Below are 22866 nucleotides of genomic sequence, written 5' to 3'. Positions count from 1 at the left end.
TAGAAGAATTTTCAAGTGTCAATCATATCTCAATAAAGTGAAATTTTTAAAAAGAATTTCAGCCCAGCCAGCGTGGCTGAGTTGGTCGGGTGCCATCCCGTGCCCGGAAGGGTTGCCAGTTCAATTCACTGTCAGGGCCCTGCCTGGGCAGCAGGCTTGATCCCCAGTAAGGGAGCCAGAAGCAGCTAACTGATATTTAGCTCTCACATTGATGTCTCCCCCCACCCCTCTCTTTCACTCTCTCCTCCCCCTTCTTTGCTGTCTAAAAACCAATTTTAAAAAAAAAACTTTAAACCACCTCTTACCTGTAAACAGTATTCACACTGGTAAGGTTTTTCTCCACTATGAGTCCTCTTATGCCTTTCCATATGATATTTTTGTATGAATCTCATACCACATTCATCACAGCGAAATGGCTTTTCACCTAGTACATGATATAGAAAGTTTACAACAAAACAAATATTGTAAACTAACAAATTATTTTCAACACAAGAATCTCTAAACAAATGGCTTTTGAGATCTGTCATACTTGGCTCTTTTTAACTGATAAAAAGTCTCCCTTATAATAAAGATATTGTCCAATTAAATTTTTCAAATAATATTTTGCTTTATAAAAATGAAAGAGATTGCCTATGCCATTAAAAAGAAAAGGCCAAAAGCAGACATACTCAATTTCCCTGCCTTTCAATTATGTGTATATATAACATACTCTTTTCCATGGAGACCAGTAGAACCAGGAACTTATAGCAATATGAACACTATTTCAGTGAGTGGCTTATCTTTCAAATCCTTTTCTCAATCATACAAAACATTATTTTTAAAGAATTTTTGAAAAAAGAAATGTTACCCATACATAGTCCAATACAATTATTGGGTACAACCTTTTTAATTCTGCATTTTAAAAAAATATATTTGTGGTTAAATGAAACTGGAATCCTAGGAAAATACTCTTAAAAATTTAATTTACTAAAACATAATAAGAGCTTAGCTTAGAGACTGTTTCAAAAGTAAAGTTTGATTCTCTTTTTCTCAGCTCAAACTGGAATTTCTGATGTCCTTTTGGGAATGAATTAAATGAGTACTGGTAAACTGGACACACATGCACACACACATTTTAAAAATCTCATAAAGAATCCTTAGCTATAAGGAACTATTACTATGGAGATCTAAAGTAAGTTTTACTTCTAAAACCACATAGGTGCCAAGACACTTCAATGGGAAAATAAGAGTTTTTGTCAACCATGATACTGGTACAATCTGATACCCACACACAAAGGAATGAAGCTGGACCTCTACCTCACCTCATTCACACAAATTAACTCAAATGGATCATAGACCTAGCAGATGTGAGAACTGAAACTATTCAATGAAACTTAACCTTGGGTTAGGCAATGATTTCTTAGATATGGCACCAAAAACACAAGCAACCAAGCGAAAATAAATAGAATGTATTTCATCAAAATTAAAAACATTTGTGCTTCAAAGGAAACTATCACGAAAGTGAAGACAAAATGGGGTAGCTGCTGTGGGTGTGAGGACAGCGCCCCTATGCACTGAGTGGCCTTTTTCAGAGTGGGGGTGGAGCTGTTTGGCTACTAGGGGTTTTACTTATTAGTTGAATTTATCAATCTTTTCTTTTATGGATATTAGATGTTGAGTGTTATTTAGAAGGGCATTTCCTATTCTAATTTGCCCACACATTAATAGCTTAATTTTTTACATTAAATCTGATACATCTGGAGTTCATCCTCAGAGAGAATGTGAGGTACAGATAACAGTTTGTTTTCCCATGTAGCTATCCAGAGTTTTCCTAACCCACTTAAGAAGTCACCTTTTCTTAATCCATTTTTATCATAATCATTCATTAATAAGTTCCATGGGTCAATTTCTAGACCTTCCATTCTGTTTCATTGGTCTGACTATTCATAACCCAGAACCAACTTTACATTTGTATACAGTGTATGAATACATAGCATATACACTAAAAAATGGTAAAGCTTATTGTATGTAAATTACACCTTTATTTAAAATGGAAGTCTGAAGTCAACAAAACATAGTTCCTTTAAGATGAAAAAGATACTGAAAATTAAAACTATATGCATTATCTATACAAAGCATCATAAGGAAAAATCATCAGCTACTTTGCATAATAAAACAAATTACTATTAGCCCATCAGGCCTCCAAAAAATCAAAACTTTAAACTCATGAGTGAATAGAGTTCTAGAAACTTATTGAAGTTCCCTTTTGATTATTTCAATTTCTCAGTGAAATAGGAAGCAGGCTTAAAGTGAGGAAATCCTGGAAGATTATGGAAAGGAGAGAATATAAAATATTTGTTTTGAAGAAAGGTTGGCAGCTTTTCTGTAAAAGATAAGACAGTCGATATTTTAGACTTTGAGGGTCATACAACTTTGGTCACAATTAATCTGCTACTGTAGGGAGAAAACAGCCATAGACACCCCATAAAGGAAAGGCTATGGCTATGTTCCAATAGAACCTGTTTCAGTAACAGGCAGCAGGTGCGCTGGCCCATGGGCTAAAATATGGACCGCCCCCAGATGAGTGGGAGACTGAATGGACTGGAAGTAAATGACTTCCAGAAGGCATTTAGGATCTACTTAAAGTGACCCTAAGACAACATGGCTTTGTTTTATTCCAGAGGGGGAAAGAGTTAAAGATCCCAAAGCTGTAATTTAGCCAAGTTTGTACTATGTATGAGAGAGAGAGAGCACGGGATATGTGAGAATGATTATGATAAACAAAGACTGCTGAATTTAAACTGGGTAAGCAAAGTGATGAAAATACAAGGAAAACAAGGATAGTGAAAAGGAGGCAGAATCGCTGGATTGTAGGTTTTCAGGGAGACAAAAGACGGTTGAAGCCTAAGTATTTGAGGCATGAGCAGGAATGATGGGGGGGGGGGGGGAGGGTAGTGCATGGAAAATGAGAAAACTTAAATCACGAAGCTTTAAGGTAGTTTACGGTGACCAAGAGGAGGTAGAATCATAGCAAGATCACCAACAGACAGAGGTCTGAAAACTGAGAACATCCAAAAACTAAACTTTGAAAGGGGTTGGCAAACTTTTTTTTATAAAGGGTCAGATAGTAAATATATTAAGGTTTATGTGCAAGAGGTCAAATCAAGGATATTGTATACATATTCAAATAACAGAGAAGAAAAACAAATTTTACTGACAAAATTCAAATTATAATCTATACTAATAATAGAGGAATATGCAAATTGTCCAGGATGCTGACACATAATGACCAATCAGGACAGGGGTGGGACGATGGTGGAGAGCTCTCACTGGGGTCCGAAGGGCAAGGAGAGGATGAGAGAGCAGATAGGCAGTTAGGGGGATCGGGCCAGGAGAGGAGAGCAGTTAGGGGGATCAGGACAACAGGGGAGAGAAGTTAGGGCCATAAGGTTGGGAAGCAATTAGGGGCATCAGGCCGGCATGCAGAGTAGTTAGGGGCAATCAGGCAGACAGGCAGGTGAGCAGTTAGGAGCCAGTGGTTCCAGATAGAGAGAGGGATCCCAGATTGGAGAGGGTGCAGGCCAGGCTGAGAAACCTCCCCCCATCCCCAAAACATGAATTTTGTGCACCGGGCCTCTAGTAACTATAAGAACGATGGTAACAAAATAATTTTTAAAAATTTTTTTTTTTAACCATACAAATGTTCTAATGAGAAGACTGAAATTATTTTTATGAGGGAAGGTAGCATTTTTTCAAACTGGGATTTAAATTTTATGTTCCTATCACCTGTTAGTTGCAAATATTTACCTGCTAATAGTTATCTGCATGAGATTTTACATATTCTATCCTTGAAATAGTCTTGTCTCAAAGACAGGTACTGATAACAATCCATAAAAACGTATCTTTAATTAAGAATTATTTATCACTTGGAAGGCATTTATAGAATTCTATTAGATTCTTCTATTGATCTTTGCCTGTTAGCATGCTGTTACATTGCAGATTAATTACTTCCAAATGAAGGTTAGGTGGAATTGCAATTTAATGGATTTTGAAATATGGACTTGCATCAAGGTCCAAAAAACTGTTTGAAGTTGTAGTTTGAGCTTAGAAAGTATATCTATCTCATATTTGTGTGAGGTTGGAGGTTTTACCTCTTGTTGCAACTTGTAACGAAGGAAGTTACAAGCAGCATCATGTGATTCAGTAACCTTAGGAGCTGTCAAAATAATTTAAGCACAGTAGAAGTTTCATTATAAGCAATGTTTTCTCCTTTTTAATGACTTAAGTTGACTTCATTAAGAAATATTTTTAAGTCTTTAGGAAAAGCTAATTTCCAAAGCCATTCTTCAGTGCTCAATAATAGTGGTTGAGAGTGGTTCTTTTCTTTCAGAAAAATGTTAACACTTTTCTACACTCAAAAACTCCGGATAGCTGAAACCGGTTTGGCTCAGTGGATAGAGCATCGGTCTGCGGACTGAAGGATCCCAGGTTCAATTCCACTCAAGAGGCAGCTGATCAATGTTTCTCTCTCATCGATGTTTCTATCTCTCTCTCCTTTCCTCTCTGTAAAAAAATCAATAAAATATATTTAAAAAAAAAAAAAAAAAAAAAAAAAGCAAAAACCTCTGGATAAAACTTTTCCAATTCAAAGCTATTAAACTTCTATAGAGAATATCCAGTTTTCCATAAGAGACAAAAATTCAGGAAACCAATGGTAAATCTCCTAGAGCAAATGAAGTTTACAGTTGACACTACTGGTCTAATGACACATAATATATTCAAATGTTTTCCACAAAAAACTGCTCAGGTGATAACAAATATTCATGTTTTAAATGCTTTGCATTTCCTCAAGCTTTGTAAATTAGACCAATTGTACTTTTTCCTACTCCACACATTTTCCCGTCAGTTGTGACATATCTTAGCAGAATCCATTTCAGATTATACTGAAATAATGTTTATATCATGTATTCTTTTTAAGCTTTAATTCATACAGCATGCAATTCAATGAGTTCAAGTGTATAATTCCATTTTGAAAAATTTCTTGTCTATACTTGTTCCACATAGGCAATTTAATTCTTTAGTCATTCAAACTTAACCTTTCCTCCTTGGATGAATAACAACAGAGTAGTGTTGATAATAGCTGTCAACTCACTAAGAGCCAAGGAAACTACTTGGAATCGTTTGTCTTGTTTTTTTAGTTCACTACTGATGTTATTCCATGTAGGATTTCATCTGAAAATCTGGGCTCCACAATAAAAGCTTAAAAGCCATTATCCTAAACTAGCTTTACTCCTTTAGTCCCTTCTGATCACACTGTTATTAAATTGCATCTATATGTATTCTTTCTTTGAAATATCTTTCTATCCATTTCATTCAGCTTCTAGTCTTAATGTGTTGTTCGTTAAGTTCAGGCCCTCATCAGAGTATGATAGTGGCACTCCTAAGAAATCTAATAGAGCAGTTGTTTCAATGAAGACAAAAAAATAATGATTGAGATTAGCTTCAAAAGTTACTTTTCTGCAGTGGAAAAAAAGTATTAATAGCTAATTAATTAATCTAAAACACAAACACTAATAAGCAAATAAATTCATCTGTTGCCAAAGTAGTAGCTTCAAATCACAATTCAGCACAATAATGATTCAATGTAAAGTTTAAGTTTATACATAATATTCAGGTACACATTTACCACCTAAGAACTGTCATCCAAATGTAAAAACAATGCATATGTAACAGCTTGGGAATACAAAACATTACATGAAACACAGGGGCAAAATGATAAAAAATGCTGTTAGTCTGTTAAAATGGCCATTGTCTATTTCTTGGTTGCAATCTTTCTCTTTTTAGTATTATAAAAAGCTAGGTAACACTGGCTAGCCACTGAGCAAATTGTCCTACTAAATAATAACCCAGAAGTCTCAGAAATAAAGCCGGTCATCAAGCAATGTTTTTGGTAGGTAGCCTCCATCCCTCCCTGTAACAAATCATTCTCTTCTCCACCCTTGCTTAGCATCTCCTAAACAACAACTCCTCAAATGTCTCCTGCCTCGTCCCTAACATTTATGTCCAGGGCTTCAGCCTAACAAAAACCTCTGCATTTGTCACTGAGTTCTAAAATTTTAGAATAATCTTTCAGTTCCAAGTTCCTGAGTCCACTGTCCATTTCTCATACAATAAAATGTCTTAACTAGATGGCATATTTTTCTATAAGGACAATGTTAGATCTTCTCAAGACTAGAATTACAGGTGATCAGACTCAGTGCCTCTCCCCTCTACCCTATGATAAAGAACTAAAAGGCAGGTGAAGTAGCACAAACGTATCTGATTGATTTTTAGGGATGAAGAGAATTCCTCCATTAGATAAGCATAACAGGCCTATGCAGAATACTATTTCTTTTCAAAAAATCATAATAAATGTATTGCTCTCTTTGTGTTGGAATTCATTTTATTTTTCATAACAGCACTTTTTAAAATTTTAAGTAATTAATTTAAAATCTGGTCAATTCCCCAAAGTAATTAATTGAAAGTTCACATAATATATTTTCTGGAATAATTAAAAATGCACACTGAAAGTTTTTGCTAAACAGCATTCTTTAAGCACCCTTAGAAAGGATAAAATCAGCCCTGTGGAGTGGCTCAGTTGGTGAGTGTTGTCCTGTGCACTGAAGGGTTGCCAGTTTGACTCCCAGTTGGAGCACGTATGGAAGGCAACCAATCGATCCCAATCTCTCTCTCTCTCTCTCTCTCTCTCTCTCTCTCTCTCTCTCTCTCTCTCCCCCCCCCCCTTCTCTATATGTCCTCAGGTGAGGCTTAAAAAAAGAAAGTCAAAATCAAAACAGATAATAAAACATAGGTAAGTAAAAATCCATTAAAGACCTTTCAAAAATTTACAGAGGGATAAAATTAAATGGGGAAAGAAATTACTAAACCTTTGGTTATTTTGTCTCTCAGCTTTTTATATACCGCTGTGAGGAGACAACACAGAGCTCTAACAGGAAACAGAATAGGAAGTACTTCCATCAATGATCAATGATGCAAACAGGAAAAGGGAGAAATGGGAGACAAGATGGATATAGAAATAACTACATTAGGATGTCAAACCCTATGACCTACATTTGCTTCTTAACAGTATCACCAAGGGAGATTCTCTCCAAAAGATCTACAGAAGAGCAAAACAAGTTTCAAAACATGTAAGAAGCTATTATCATCATTATGGCTGCTTTCAAAGAAAGTCAAGACACTCATAAAATTCAGATAGGAGATGAAACATTTAAGTATTTTTGAAAAATAGGAACTCTTCAAAGATACCATCTAAACATCTTAAGTATCCAGAAAAAGAATGAATTACCTTGATAAATAAATTTAATTTCCCTAAATATTCTAAATTCTATTTCTTCATCATAACTGTCCAAATCAGACAGTACATTTTGTCAGCCACTCTTCCAACAAAGGCCCAAATAAAATGTATGAATTCTGAGTTTGTGCCATTGAAAGTCAGTCAAATGAAAAACTTTATCAACAACAAAAAATTTTGTCGCCAGCCAATCCAAACATTTGAAACCTTAACGAATTCAAGATTTGAAAGACATAACCAACATTCAATTGGGTTCTAAAATAGTAAGAAGTAGCTACCAAATGGCATCTTCAAATATTGGAGAATCCTGAAGGCCTTCAGGCATTTGGGTTCACAGAAGTTACTGGGTGTTTTCCCTAAAAGATGGTGTGAAAGGGTTTGTAAAACAAAGCATTAGCTCTAGACTCAAATGTCTTATGCTCTATCTTTTGTAGAATGTAAAATAATTTGAGGAGCTGGGAAGGAAGGTCCCATGTTAAAGGAAGGCAAATAACAAATGAAAGAGTAAAGAAACTTACTTTTGTTCTAGACTAACCATGTTTTTTAAAGTGCAAAGGTACTTTTTTAAAAAAATCAAAAACATCAAAATAAAAAAAACTACTCTGAGAGTAATTTTTTGTAAATTAGGATATCCTGTTAACGTTAAATTTGGGTTGTCCTTTTTCAGCTCTTTTTCTGAAAAGTAGTGCTTCCTATACTGTTCAAAAATGAAGAGGATCCAAAGTCCAGAAAACGTAACATTCATTGTTTCATGTATTACTCAGTGGTTTCCAAGTTTTACCTGCCCATAAACTGGTCAAAAGTGAAGTATTATAATACGTCATTCCTTGAAGCTTAACAAGGTTTCATTTGTTTAAATTTTAAATAAACTTGACTAATAAATTTGTAATTGCCTGCATAAATTATAATTTTTCATATTAATTATAGCTAACAAAACAACAGTTAACAAATTTCCAGTTTTCTTCACAAAAACAGTAATAGTCTTCCAACAAGGGAGTTAAGTGCCCTGATATTTTAGAATACTTACAGGATAAGTTTGATACTCCTTAGACGGGCATCAAGGCTTAACAATATAACTCTAAAATCAAGCCTCTTAGTCTTAATCTCCCCACTATTACTCTACCCACTCCTTTCTGCTCTGCTCTGAATGGCTGTTGACGCTTTGTGCTTCTTGCCTGTGTTCACCCCATATCAGCTGGAGTCTGTTCTTCCTCCTACATCCTCAGCCTTCATTTCAGGCAGGCATATCCAATAACCCACAAGCCATAAGGCCAGGTCCAGAAGTGACTGCCCTGACCTGAACAAAATAAAAACCTCCATGTTTAAAACCAAAAGTTTCTGTGAGCTTAAAATGTTCTTGGTGCTAGATCTACCCTTTCAATAGCATACTGGGTAAAGGCATGCACTTTGCAGACCTGGCCTGCGCCATTAACCAGCTGTGTACACTGGGGTAAGTCACTTAACCATTCTGACCCATAGGTTTTCTTATCTGTAAAAAATAAAATAATAATAACAACAACAACAACAACAACAACAACAGTACCTTTCTCCCAAGACTGCTGTGAGGACAAAGAGAGTTCATGTACTGTGGTTAATAGAGTGTTTAGCAGAGAACAGGTACTCTATAAATTTGACAGTACTATTAGGTGTGTGATACTGATGACTTCTTAGGAATTTCTGGCACTTTCCCCACCCACTCACACATACTATTTATTTTGTTAAAGTCAAGCACAATGATCTACTGAGAGGTAAGTAGTGAGTGTCGAGCATGAAATCTGTGCACATTTCCCACAGTAAACTGCAGGAGAAAAGCCACAGGCAATAGCCCTACTGAAATCTTGCTAATACAGAGCATTCTGCAGCTGAGCTATGACAAGGGTAAGGAATCAGGAATTTCTAGTTTATAAACTATTTTGAAGTACCTGCCTCCACCTTGTTCTTCATCTAGTATATCTGACACTCTGCTTGTCTTGTTATCCAGCATCTGTAATTATCCTGATGTCTGTTTGTCTGACTGATTTTTAAGTTGCTACTCTCTGTGTGTTTCTGAATTGATGTCTACCACCGGTATGCCTAGCCCTCCCAAAGATTCCAACATCAGTACACCCCCTTTTTCTCCCGGGCCTGGCTTCTGTCCTCCTTCTGCTCTACCGCCTACAGTTCCTGTGATGACACTTGACTCCCACGTAACACAAGGGAGTAATGACAAAATCTAAATCCACCTCACAGGGCCAGCGCGTCTACCTCTCCCATGAAGCCACCAAGCTGACTCCTCAATGGTAATTCATCTCAGCTGCTGAAGCACCAGTTCTGTACCTCTTTATAGAATTTGTCAAGTTGTGAATACAGGCACTATAAACTAATAAAGAACATTTTACATGAATCTGAGGGGAATGGTTACTCACACACACAAAATATACATAGACACTTAACTGAACACTAGGCAACTTTCATTATAAAGCCTGATTCTCCACATCTCAGTTCTAATGAATAATGTTAAATAGAGTTAATTTTCTGGATGACTTCCACCACCTCCCTCCCCCCCCAAAAACAAACAAACAAGCAAAAAAAAAAAAAAAAAAAAAAAAAACAAAAACAAAAAAAAAACCAACAACACAGAAAACTTTTAAGTATAGTACAGTGTTTTATTTATAGGTGTATGTATGATTTCTTTTTTATCTTTACTAAGATGTTTTGTTATAGTGTGCAATTTTTATGTGTAATCAAATCTTTTAGTGTGATTTATTAACAGAGGAAAGAAAAATCTGGTCTCTGCAAGCTTTGTTAAGGCAGAGAATGTCAGTCACAGCAATCTGCACCTCACTGCTTATTCCTGGCAAGCTCTGTCCCTGCCAGTGCTGTCTGGCTTCAGCAGTCACAATGCCAGGAGCTCACAGTATGGGCCACGCTCTCGTAGCACAAACAGGATTTAGTTCCTTCATCTTCCAAAGAGTTAAACCCTAACGAGATCTGTAACATTTTCTTTTAATACATCAAAATAACGAGAGGAAAACCATAATTTATAGTAATAACCGAGCCATACTGAAGGAAATACAAAGTGTTGAGCTAAGTAAGTCAAGGGCGAATCAACATTCTCCCTGACTCCACCCACTAGCTCAACTGGTTTAAAAAATAACAATGCAGCTGGGGGTGGGGGTGGGAAAAATAATATATTATTCAGCTATTTAACATGGTTGTGAGCAAAAATCATAGTCAAGAGGAAAGGGATAATATGTGTTTTTAGACATGAAACATGCTTACTTAGAAGATGTTTTCTAGTGTTTAGCTATAAAATTGTACATATTTGAGAACTAAACCCTTAAAAAAAAACTTTTTGGAAAAAGAAACCTAAAGTATATGCCTAATTCTAAATTATTTGGCTTATTTTCAAAATCCCTTTCATTTTTGGGAGGATTTATAAAATCAATTTATAAAAACTTCTCTATATGCAGAAACATTTTAATAACATTTTTACTAATGAATTAAGTACTCTTTAGAGGAATTCATAAAATTAAAATACTGAAAGTTATACTTAAGTTCTTTACTCCTCAAACCCACACTCCCTCCCCCATGGCAATACGACTGGCTTTTCCTTACAGTAAGTAAAATGATGGCAAGATTTTTCTCTAGAAAACAACATAACTGGTGTATGGCATTCTAACCTTTCTTCTGTATATGCATTTGGAAATGCAGAAGAAAAGGCACCTTAGATAAAAGTGCCTGATCACAAAGCAAACTGTCCAGTGATGATGAATGTTTAACCTTTGGGTGTACCTGAGCAGTAATTCTGACCCTCAACAAAATGATCAATTAGGATCATTATGCTCAACCTTCACTTCAGGTCCTCACCTTCTCTCCCATATCCCCAAACATAGCGTAAGCAAAAATCTACAATATAGTCACAAGACAAAGATCTCCCATAACTGCCAAAAATAGCAATCCCAAGGATATTTGGATTTTGACAGTTTTCAATGCCTTAAGCTAAAGAAATAAAGCTTTAACCAGAATTTCAGAGATCAGCCTTGGGATGAAAAAGTACTCTCGCTTAAAGTGGTATTTCATAGGCTAGCCTAAATTCAGGAAAGAGAAGGAAGTGACAGTCTGAACAAATTGAGTTTAAAATTTCTACCTGAAAACCAAATCAAGCTAGGTTTTTAGTTTGTAAAAGCCACAGAGAAATTTCTTTATTGGTGGCAAGAGCAGCCAACCAGGTAATGATTTTTAATCATGTTGTAAATGGAGAGAGAGTGGGCTTGGGGGCTGGAAGACTGGAGGAGACACTGTAATAAGACCTAAAAGGATGAGGGAGGCCATAGGAGAACAGAGTCTGTAAGTACTGGTAGTCCTTAGCACACAATCTTTGAGGATCAGTTCATAGGTGGCTCATTATCTTCTTTACAATTTAAAATAAAAAACATATGCAATAACGACTTCAATACACTCTTTTAAACTAGAGAGAAAAACTTGGCATGGGCAAACTTAAAGGCAGGATGCCCCTCCAAAAACAAAAGCCATTTAAAACATGAAAGAACAGTAAGAACAAAAAATTAAAAATGGAACTGCCGTTTGACCCAGTAATCCCACTCTTAGGAATATATCCCAAGAAACTAGAAACACCAATCAGAAAGGATATATGCACCCCTATGTACATAGCAGCACAATTCACCAAAGCTAAGATATGGAAACAGCCTAAGTGCCCATCAGCAGATGAGTGGATTAAAAAACTGTGGTACATTTACACAATGAAATGCTACGCTGCTACAAAAAAGGAAGAACTTTTACCATTTGCCACATCATGGATGGACCTGGAGAGCATTATGTTAAGCGAAATACACCAGAGAAAGATAAATATCACATGATCTTATTCATTTGTGGACTGTAATCCTATATAATAAAGAGGTCATATGCAAATTGACCATCACTCTAACACACAAGATGGCTGCCCCATGTGGACACAAGATGGCCATCACAAGATGGCTGGCAGGGGAGGGCAGTTGTGGGTGATCAAGCCAGCAGGGGAAGGCAGTTGGGAGGGACCAGGCCTGCAAGTGAGGGTAGTTGGAGGTGATCAGACCTGCAGGGGAAGGTAGTTAGGGTTGACCAGGCCAGCTGAGAGAACAGTTATGGGTGACCGGGCTGGCAGGGGAGGACAATTGGGAGGGGTACCAGGCTTACAGAGGAGGGCAGTTGGGGGGACCAGGCCTGCAGGGAAGGGCAGTTGAGGGAGACCAGGCCTGCAGGGGAGGGCAGTTGGGGGGGGACCAGGCCTGCAGGGGGAGGCAATTAGGGGCAATCAGGCTGGCAGGGGAGCAGTTAGGTGTCAATCAGGCAGGCAGGGGAGTGGGTTAGGGGGTGATCAGGCTGGCAGGCACAGTGGTTAGGGGCAGGCAGGCAGGCAGGCAGGCAGGCGAGCAGTTGGGAGCCAGCAGTCCTGGATTGTGAAAGGGATGTCCCAGATTGGAGAGGGTGCAGGGTGGGCTGAGGAACACATACCACTGCCCCCCCCCCCATGCACAAATTTCATGCACTGGGCCTCTAGTGAACAACATAAACCGATGAACAAAAATAAATCCAGAGACAGCGAAACACCGAACAGACCATCAGTCCTCAGAGGGAAGGCAGGGGAGGGGGAGCAGGTGTAGGAAATCAACCAAAGACTTATGTACATGCTTATTAGCATAATCAATGGGCATGGACACTGGGGCAATGGGGGCTTGTCCAGGGGGTGGGAGTGGCTGGGGAGGGGTTGATGGGGGAAAAGGAGACATATGTAATACTTTAAACAATAATAGTAATAAAAAAGATACCCCATGGCCTAGCACAGTTGTTTTCCCAAACAGTGAGATGATAGGATTGTGACCAGCACTTTAAAAACAAATTTACTAGAACAAACTAGAAAACAGCAGAGTGCATGCAATAAGAGAAAGCACTGTTTCAAAAAAAAAAAAAATCGGGGGGGGGGGGGGGGGCCGCCTCTCCCTCTCTCTCTCTCTCTCTCTCTCTCTCTCTCTCTCTCTCTCTCTCTCTCTCTTTCTCTCCTCCCTTCCCTCCCTTCATCCCTCCCTCCCTCTTCTCTCCCTCTCTCCTGGGCCTCCTATAGTTTTTGTGTGTCACCTTCCCCATGTAACCTTTAACAAAGAGCACACTTAGCTCTTCCTCAGGACACAATAGCATTTTGTATAAAACTCTGCACCACTTATTACAACACAGTGCCTGTTCATATACATATATGTCTCTACCATTAGAAAGTAAACTCCAAGGAAACTTCCTTGTATGACCTCCGTATTTCTAATATCTAAAAAATACTGAAGACAGAAGGCTGAGTAAAATTTTGTTGAATGAATGAGTCATCAAAATTTAATAGGTATTGAGGACATACCCAAAATAGTTAACCATTTTCACTTATCGTTATCTGATCAGGTTTTATTACTATATAGAAATTTAACTGTAAGTTATAATAAAATCAAAGAAGTTGTTCTTTTTCCAAAGTGCCTAGTATACTCCCTTCCATCTGGAAGTGATAAATAAATGTCTACTTAAGAAACTGAAATGGCCGAAACCGGTTTGGCTAAATGGATAGAGCATCGGCTTGGGGACTGAAAAGTCCCGGATTCGATTCCAGTCAAGGGCATGTACCTTAGTTGTGGGGATGTGCAAGAGGCAGCTGATCGATGACTCTCTCTCATTGACGTTTCTAACTCTCTATCCCTCTCTCTTCCTCTCTGTACAAAATCAATAAAATATATTTTTTTAAAAATTTTTTAAAAAAAGAAACTGAAATGGTTGGTGTGCATAACGACCTTTGAAAAGTAGAACATCAAAGCATACAGATATCCTGCATAGCTGAAGTCTTATTTAAGGAGATCGGCCACATTCACGCTTCTTGTTAGGGGCAGAGAAAGGTAAGGAAAGTTACTGGGCAGAAAAGGTTGCTTTTCTACATGACAAACTGTTTAAGGCTCCGCTTTCACAGCTACTGCAAGTACCGTGAGAACACATCTAAATAACAGCACCAACAGGCACTTGCTTAAGTACTCAATATAGAGAAATATGAAGAACTTCAGTATTTTTCATATTCATATACTATCACCATCATTCTCAATTCTATTAAATGTAAGGATTAAAGTTATACAAATTAACCAACTCCACTTTTACAATATCACAGAAAGCAAAACAATTAAAATCTAAAGAAAAACTTTTTACCATGTTTAGAGACCTCAAAAGTCAAAAGTTAATAGTTTACTAAATCAAGGTTACATATAAAACTAGTAAAAATAAATAAATAAATAAATAAATAAATAAATGTTTGCTCTAATATGGGTTCCTGCCCATCCACCATGGCTCAGTGATTTAGCACCAGCCTCTGAACCCGGAGGCCAGGGTTCAATTCCTGGTCAGGGCACGTGCTCAAACTGCAGCTCAATCCCCAGTGTGGGACGTGCAGGATGCAGTCAGTCAATGATTCTCTCACATCACTGATGATTCTATCTTTCCCTCCTTCTCCCTTCCTCTCTAACGTCAGTTAAAATATTTTTTTTAAGTAAATAAAGTGGGTTCCTTTACATTGACCTCCGAAATATGTTTCTAAATCATTAACAACTTAACTGAAAAACTGACAGTTTCCAACTTATTAGAATTACAACTTTCTTGATATAGCAAGGAAAATACTTGAAATAGGAAGAAAAAAGTGGTATTGCTATCTTAGGGTTCAGACATTTTGCTCCTGTCCCCAATAAATGAAAATGATAATTTTACCTACTATAAACTTATTAAACATCTAAGGAAACAGCTAGTTCACAAAAACTTCATTTTGTCACTTCAAAATTATTTTAAGTTATTAGAAACCATATTTCAAGGTAATTACTGGGCTCGGACACTAAAGCCAAGTCTTAATAGTTAACACTGATTTATTAAAAGAAAAAAAGATGAGCTATGATATATACTCTTTAGAAACAAAACCAATCAATGAAAGTGGCAACAAGCTGCTGTTACTCATTAAAAATCCTTCCCTAATCTGAATGGTAATTTTAATGACCCTCCTAAGGGCGGCAACACTCACCAGTATGAATCTTCTCATGTCTCTGTAGCAGGTACTTCTGTATGAAACGCATGTCACATTGACTACATTGAAATGGTTTTTCGCCTTAAAATAATTTCACATCCACAAATTAGTTACTGGATAAAACACAGTTTATAGATACTATTTATGAGGAAAGATAAATCTTAGAAGCTCAAATTCTGGAAAATTCCAAATTATCCATACAAATGTTTTAAATTGTTCATTAATTTAACTGAATTTTACAAGTTATCTAGTGTCTTAAATATCTTTTCTTCCTTTTTATCTGCAGAAGATCCACCCGCATTGTTCTCTGTGGCCAACCATCACTTTATGCCTTACTTATTTTCTCCACAAACTTTCTAAACATCCTTTAAAGAAATCCTGCATCTTCAAATGTTTCCTCTGCTGGAGCTTGTCCTTTTAAGGAAAGTATTCTTTGGTCTGCTCTGTGCAAAGAAACTTTCCAGAAATCCCGAAGCCTTCTTTACTTTTTCCTCTTCATTTACCACACCTTCTTAAAAGAGAAGTTTATTCTGCATCTCAAACTCTTCACTACCCACTTGGCCTTTAACCCTACATTCTACTTTCTTAAACGCTACTTATTATCTCCTTGCTATTTATTCTCATGTGTTTATTTCTCAGGTATCTATCCTCTCTGAAGGTTGCACCATGGTTGGTCATACTCTAGTATTCTATTTTTGTCTTCTGGGACAACAGTATTTTCCTAGTTCATCAAAATGACCTTACTGCTGAAACCGGTTTGGCTCAGTGGATAGAGCATCGGCCTGCGGACTGAAAGGTTCCAGGTTCGAGGTCAAGGGCATGTACCTTGGTTGTGGGCACATCCCCAGTAGGGGGTGTGCAAGAGGCAGCTGATCGATATTTCTCTCATCGATGTCTCTAATTCTCTATCCCTCTCTCTTCCTCTCTGTAAAAAAAACAATAAAATATATATAGTTTCAAATAACCTTACTACTTCCTTCCCCACAATCCCCTGAATTAAATCTACATGTCTAATCTGATCTCACAAAGATCTGGTCTTTTAGTTCTGCCCTCAACAACTTCATGTTTTTAATTATCATAGTTAATCTTCAATTCCCAAATTCATATTTCAAACTCTATCTAGATGTCTTGCCTAGAAAAATAAATGCTGACAGGCTTTCAATAATACATTCTTTGACTATTTTTCTAGCTAAAATGAACACATTAAGCCAAATAAGTGTCCAACCAATTAAAAAATTAGTTAATATTGCACATCCATACTAATTGTTTTGTCATTTAAAGTTTTCCCTGGTTTCCTCCTGACATTCTGGCCTTATGAAATCTCTAATTTGAAATGCCAGGTTAGCTATGGTCTTAGGAATGAATGACATTTACACAAAGATGAAAATAGCAAAGATAATTTTAATGGCCATAAGCCCATTTTAATTCAAGAAATACCTGTATGAATGAAGACATGTCTCTGTAAGTGATAGTTCGTTCTAAAGGCAGCATTGCAGTGCTCACAAACGTGAGATTTAGGGGTTTTCAAACCAAGTGATCCATCCTCATTTATTGTAAGAATCTAGTCCAAAAAAAAAAAAAAAAAGGCAAAAACAAAAGAAAGAAGTTTTAAAAATGTAATACTAATTTATAAAAATGATAATGCCTTTTAATGCAAACAATGGTCACCAATGATTATGAAATATTTTTCCTAATAGCTTTGAAAAGGCTGTTACAATAATGTTATTTACTGTAAAGAATGACTCAGAACAAGTAAAGATCACTAATAAAACCTTAGACGTTAGTTCTCCAATGTTGACGTTTAAGAGTGCTTAAGTGTTCTGTTAGTGTGAGTATTGTTTTATTTTTCAATTACAAATTCTCACATATGCAGAACAAAAGTCTTATGTTTTAGAAATAGTGTAAATATCAATCAGTATATGACTGGTTAAATAAGTAACGAAAATGTATACAATTTAATATTACATGGCCATAAAGTAAAATGAGAAAGCTATTACTTATATGGAATGAGGTCCAGGATTTACTAAGTTTAAAAAAAGCAAGTTTTGCTCTAGTGAGCTTGGCTCAGTGGATAGAGCAGTGGTCAGCAAACTGAGGCTCTTGAGCCACATGAGGCTCTTTGCCCTTGAGCACATGTGTCAAACACAAGGCCCGCGGGCCAAATCCAGCCCGCCAGGCCTTGCAATGTGGCCCGCACCGCGCTGTCATCACTGCACTCCGCTGTCAGTTTATGACATTGTCAGTTTATGACTGTTCAGTAAACCATTCGGCCCGCGATTTAGGCTGGATTTTAGATTTTGGCCCCTTCTCTGATTGAGTTCGACACCCCTACCCTTGAGTATGGCTCTTCAACAAAATACCATGGCCTGGCCGAGTTTATTTTGAAGAAGTGACATTAGAAGAAGTTTAAGTTTAAAAAATTTGGCTCTCAAAAGATTTCAATCATTGTACTGTTGATATTTGGCTCTGTGGACTAATGAGTTTGCCGACCACTGGGATAGAGCATCAGCTTGACTAAAGGGTCCTGGGTTTGATTCCAGTCAAGGGCATGTACAGGCCCCATCCTGGGGCACATGCGGGAGGCAAACCAATCAGTGTGTCTCTCTTACAGCAATATTTCTCTCTGTTTCTCTCCCTCCCTTCCATTCTTTCTAAAAATCAATGGAAAAACATTCTTGGGTGAGGATTAACTAACTAAATAAATAAATATAAAAAGCAAGGTTTATAATTCAGTATATAATTCTTGTACTTTTGTATATGAGAGTAATATATATATATATATTACTTGAGAAGGATGTACATAAAATGTACATAACCTCAGTTGTGATGGCTGGGGAACATGGCAGGTGGGAGAGCGACTTTACACTGAACATATTTAATACACTTTTTTAAACCAACATTTTAAATGTTGACCTATTACATTTTCCTCTTTTTTTTAAACCTGTTAACCGAGCGGGACCTATAAATACGTCAAAAGTAAACAATATCGGGAACGGGTAGGACGTATGAATACATCCTTGAAATATATGTTGCGCCCTGAGAGGGATGGTATATATTTTTTGTAATCTTTATAATTGTTTGTAAAATTTATAATTTTTTAATTCGATGTTTCCATTTTTTTGTTGGTATTCTTTTCTATTTGTTTGTAATTTTGTATTTTCCTTTGTGCTTTATATATAAATAAATGAAAAATATATATTTCATTTATTTTAATTAAGTATAAATTAAAAAAATAATAATATAAAATTACGTCCACTGGGCCTGACGTACTGACACGTCCCAGTGAAAGAGTATGCGCCCATTGTACGTTGCGTAATTAAAAAGAGAACTCCCCGGTTAACAGGTTAAGATGAGAAAACAAAGTTTTCAAGTCATCCAAGGATAGAATTTAGAATCTGGTTCATTCTAGGACTACTAAACTATTATTAAGCATATTCCTAAAAGTATTTGTTAGACCAATTTGAACGGGTATGGGAAAGGAAGATAGTTGACAAAGAAATCAACCTTATCTCCCTGGTCTTCTTAAGGTTGAGAATATTTTGGTCTGGACAGTGCCAGAGAGAAGCCACAGTTAGGCCTCATGTTTTCCAATTTATCAACCATTTGTTCACCAAGCAACATTATACTGCCTCCCTCATCAGACAAGTGGTAGAGTGAAAATAATCAATGATTCCTTTTTCGTTATTGAGGAGAGAAGAAAGATGGCAGAACATGATTTGAAGATAAGCAAATAAAACCAGGAGATAAGATGAGGAGGCGCATGGCAAGTGAGAGGCAAGCAATACTGGAAGTGGAAGCACAGAGAGTGGGAGCGAAGGAACTGTGTCCACAGCGGGTGGGGAAATCTAGGGAACTGATTAGGGCCTGTAAATACACAGCCATGGTCACTTCCCAACCCTAGAAAAAGGGAGTAGGTGAGGGGAAAAAGATTTAAAATTTTTAAAAATATTTTTTTACTTTAAATTTAGGAAGACAATTCACCCACACTGTATGTAAATCAGTGGTAATTATAATGCAAATTATACAGGGCACTTGGGTTCTGGGCAAACTACCAATGTGGTCAACAATGCTTCCAAGTTTATGCACAAAAGCCAGAGGGAAACGTGTGGCAGGGGCGCGCGGGAGTGGGTGTCGCGGCTTCCTGAAGAGTCAGCGGGAAGGAAGTTTCATCTTAGTCAGTTAAAAAACTTTCAAGCCTTCTAAGTCACAACATAATATGCAAGTTAACATTGTGCAAAACAACAACAAAAACACAGAAAGTTTTAAAAAATGACTCAAAATATTTCTAACTTTAAAAAGCAAAAAATTAAGCATTTATATAAAATAGAAATAAAACCAATATACTATGGTATTTTTTTCACATATGTTGATATACAAGAAATCCAGGTTCAAAAAAAAAGAAAAAAAGAAAAAGGCAGTTCAGTAGCTTCCTGTGGCATACACAGCTACTGCAAGGAACGGCTTTGACAGGAACAAATCCGGCCCAAATTTCTTAATCTGAAACGGATGTAATCCTGGCCAGTACAAAGCCCTTTTATGAAGACTTAAGCAGTTCTAGGTCCTTGTTGTCTGTCACTAGAGATAATGCTGCCTTTCATCGTGGATTCAAGCCTTAACTCAAGGTGAATTTTATGGATGGAACAGCTAACACTGGCTTGTGAACAGCAGACTAAAAAAATCTAGCGTATTTATAAAGCTCAAAGACAGAAAAATCAAATTCTTAGGCATTTTATATTGAATTACCTTTCTTTCCTTTTCTTTTTAGACTACAGTAACAAATATCTTTGCATAAAGGACAAAAAGTAAAATTCAACTTGTCTCAGAATACCACCAGTGCCTCTTCAAATTTGTAATCTGTTTTAAATGTAATCACCTAATTTTGTCTGTTTTACTCACCACTCTAAACTCAATGTCCAAAACGGTGTCTGGAACATAGTGAGACCCTACACATGTCTACTGACGTGGCTCCCTGCTATCCACACCAACCATCCTCACAAGCTTACCGGTTTATTCTTAAAATTTTTTGCAAGAAGTAATACTTTTCAATTTTTCTGAGTCACTAAGTAGTGCCACAGAGAGGTGAGTATGCAGAGAACAAAGTCCCTTAGTGGAACAGAAGTGGCAAATCGATACAGGCAAAATTTTCTTCTTTGGTATAGATTTAGCTTCTTTTTCCTTGTTCACACCCCCTTTTGCCAGATCTTTTAGTAGAATGTGGTTGCTTTTCCTTTTCACTTCAACAAAAGAATATTACAACTGAAGAATTTGAAATTTAAAACCTAAGGTGTCTGTTATATCTCCACATGATTTATCTTGCCTCCTGTCACTGATACTTTTGAAAAGAATGGTTTATAATAATGCCCTAGCCGGTTTGGCTCAGTGGATAAAGCGTCGGCCTGTGGACTCAAGGGTCCCGGATTCTATTCTGGTCAAGGGCATGTACCTTGGTTGCAGGCACAGCTGTGCAGGAGGCAGCTGATTGATGTTTCTCTCTCATCGATGTTTCTAACTCTCTATCCCTCTCCCTTCCTCTCTGTAAAAAAAAAAAATCAATAATATATATATATATATATCAATATATATATATATATATATGTATTTTTTTTTTAAAGAAAAGAATGGTATATAATAAAGAACAAGTAATCAGGCTTTATTAAGAGTGGAGAGATTAGTAATAGTCTAAATAATATTCAACATGCTGGTATTTTTCTTAATTGTTTAATAAATTTAAAATAGAATTCTTAACTGTCAAATGGAACTCAATCTGCTTTCTTTATCTCATGGTCCATTAGAAGGTATGTTTTTGTTCTGAGCCAAATGTGTTCCCAGCTAGTTACCTATCCATGTATAATGGCTTATCTTAAAAAATATACCAACTTTGTTTAGTCAGACAAAGCACTAAACTCTGCCTATCAGATTCAGAGATTTTTCTGTCCTCAAGTGTCAGCCACTGAATAACTGAAACCTGACACCCCTCAGTGAGAAGTTTTGTTCTCTTAAAAAGTAGAGATCTTCCCATATTATGCTAAATATACAACAACTATGAACTACTAAAATCATTAAAGCATATTTTAAACTAATAATTATAATTTTTATCATACATTCTTAAATCAATCTAAATCTCTAAACCACCAAAAGACAATTTAGAGAAAATGGTTTAAATTTCTCACCTACTATCAGTTATTTTACTGAAAGAGGTGGGAAAAGAGATCTTCTAAATTTCTCTTTATTCTTCAAATCCAATTAGAAATGGAAGAACAATTCATCCCCAAAGTCATACAATAAAATAACAAAGTCAGCCAGAGCAATAGTCACCATATTTTAACTGTCTTAGTTATCTCTAAAATCCCATCCTCACATTGTCATTTTCTTTCATTCTTCAGGATTTTATTGTCTCTCAATAGTAGATTTTACATATTACCAAATTTTGTTTTTAAATGGCAAGTTTTTGACAGTGCCAGAACATGAAATACACGGTATCATAAGCATGGTATAATAACAAGTTCAACATAACAACCCTGAATTTTAGAAAAGGCTCTGTTTCTCATGTTTTCTAAATATTAATCAGAAAAGTATGTGACATTTTTAAAGATTTGAATCAAATATTTTAAAATTGAAGTCAATATCATAGTCAGATGATAATACCTCGTTTTCTCCAAAAACTTCTAATATCAAGACTTGAGATTCTCAAGCTGTAACATAAATCACAATCACATTGGACTCTGAAGTACAAATGGAAATCCACTGAATAAGAACAACCAGGGATGGGGCCTGAGTATATAACTGGAAAATCTCTAAGGTGATTCTAACGCAGTCAGGACAGAGAGCCACTGACGTGAATGCAATGAGATGGAATTAAGTCCACTGAGACTTTTCACACATTTCTAATCACTTTAGTGCTCTGGAGTCCTAGTCCACAGCAAAACAAAAATAGACTAAAAGGGGCAATGGAATATAATGTTAAATGGCCACATAGGTATACCAATGTAAAAATAAACAGCATGTCACTAAGGAATGAGACAGCTAAGCTATTACAAGCAGACAAGAAACAAAATCTAGCAGTCAACAGTTTACACGATGGGGGCGGGGGGGAGCCGTAATGTCTCGGTCCTCCCAGAGGGCTTATTACAACACATACATAAAAAATGTTTATAACAGCAGCTCTAAGACACTAAAAGCTGAGTCATGTTCAAATGCACTATATTTAAAAAGAAAACAACACATTAAAGATTTCCATTAAAGTGGCTAAAATAAAATTAAGCTTAACATTTAAAAGTGACAAGCTTTTTGCCCTAGCCGGTTTGGCTCAATGGATAGAGCATCAGCAGTCAGATTGAAGAGTCCTGGGTTTGATTCTGGTCAAGGGCACATGCCCAGGTTGCCGTTTGCCAGCTTGATCCCCTTAGGGGGCGTGCAGGAGGCAGCTGATCAATGATCCTCTCTCATCACTGATGTTTCTCTCTCTCTCTCCCTC

At 36.7% G+C, this 22866-nt stretch overlaps 1 protein-coding gene across 8 annotated transcripts in view; it reads right to left on the bottom strand.

Moving 5' to 3' along the window:
- Positions 1 to 22866, bottom strand: part of ZNF148 (zinc finger protein 148) — a 128067-nt gene that overhangs the window by 7054 nt on the left and 98147 nt on the right. For all 8 annotated transcript variants that reach the window (XM_084871604.1, XM_084871606.1, XM_084871600.1 and 5 more), the window contains 3 exons: positions 16830 to 16953; positions 15390 to 15473; positions 306 to 424 (listed from right to left, as the gene is read on the bottom strand). In XM_084871604.1, the coding sequence (XP_084727730.1) occupies positions 306 to 424; positions 15390 to 15473; positions 16830 to 16953 (327 nt within the window). The remainder of the gene's footprint in view (positions 1 to 305; positions 425 to 15389; positions 15474 to 16829; positions 16954 to 22866) is intronic.

This window comes from Pipistrellus hanaki, assembly GCF_964339955.1.
Source record: "Pipistrellus hanaki genome assembly, chromosome: 2".
Lineage (NCBI taxonomy): Eukaryota > Metazoa > Chordata > Mammalia > Chiroptera > Vespertilionidae > Pipistrellus > Pipistrellus hanaki.
The sequence above is the reverse complement of the archived record's forward strand: the minus strand, read 5'-3'. Positions and strand labels throughout refer to the sequence as shown.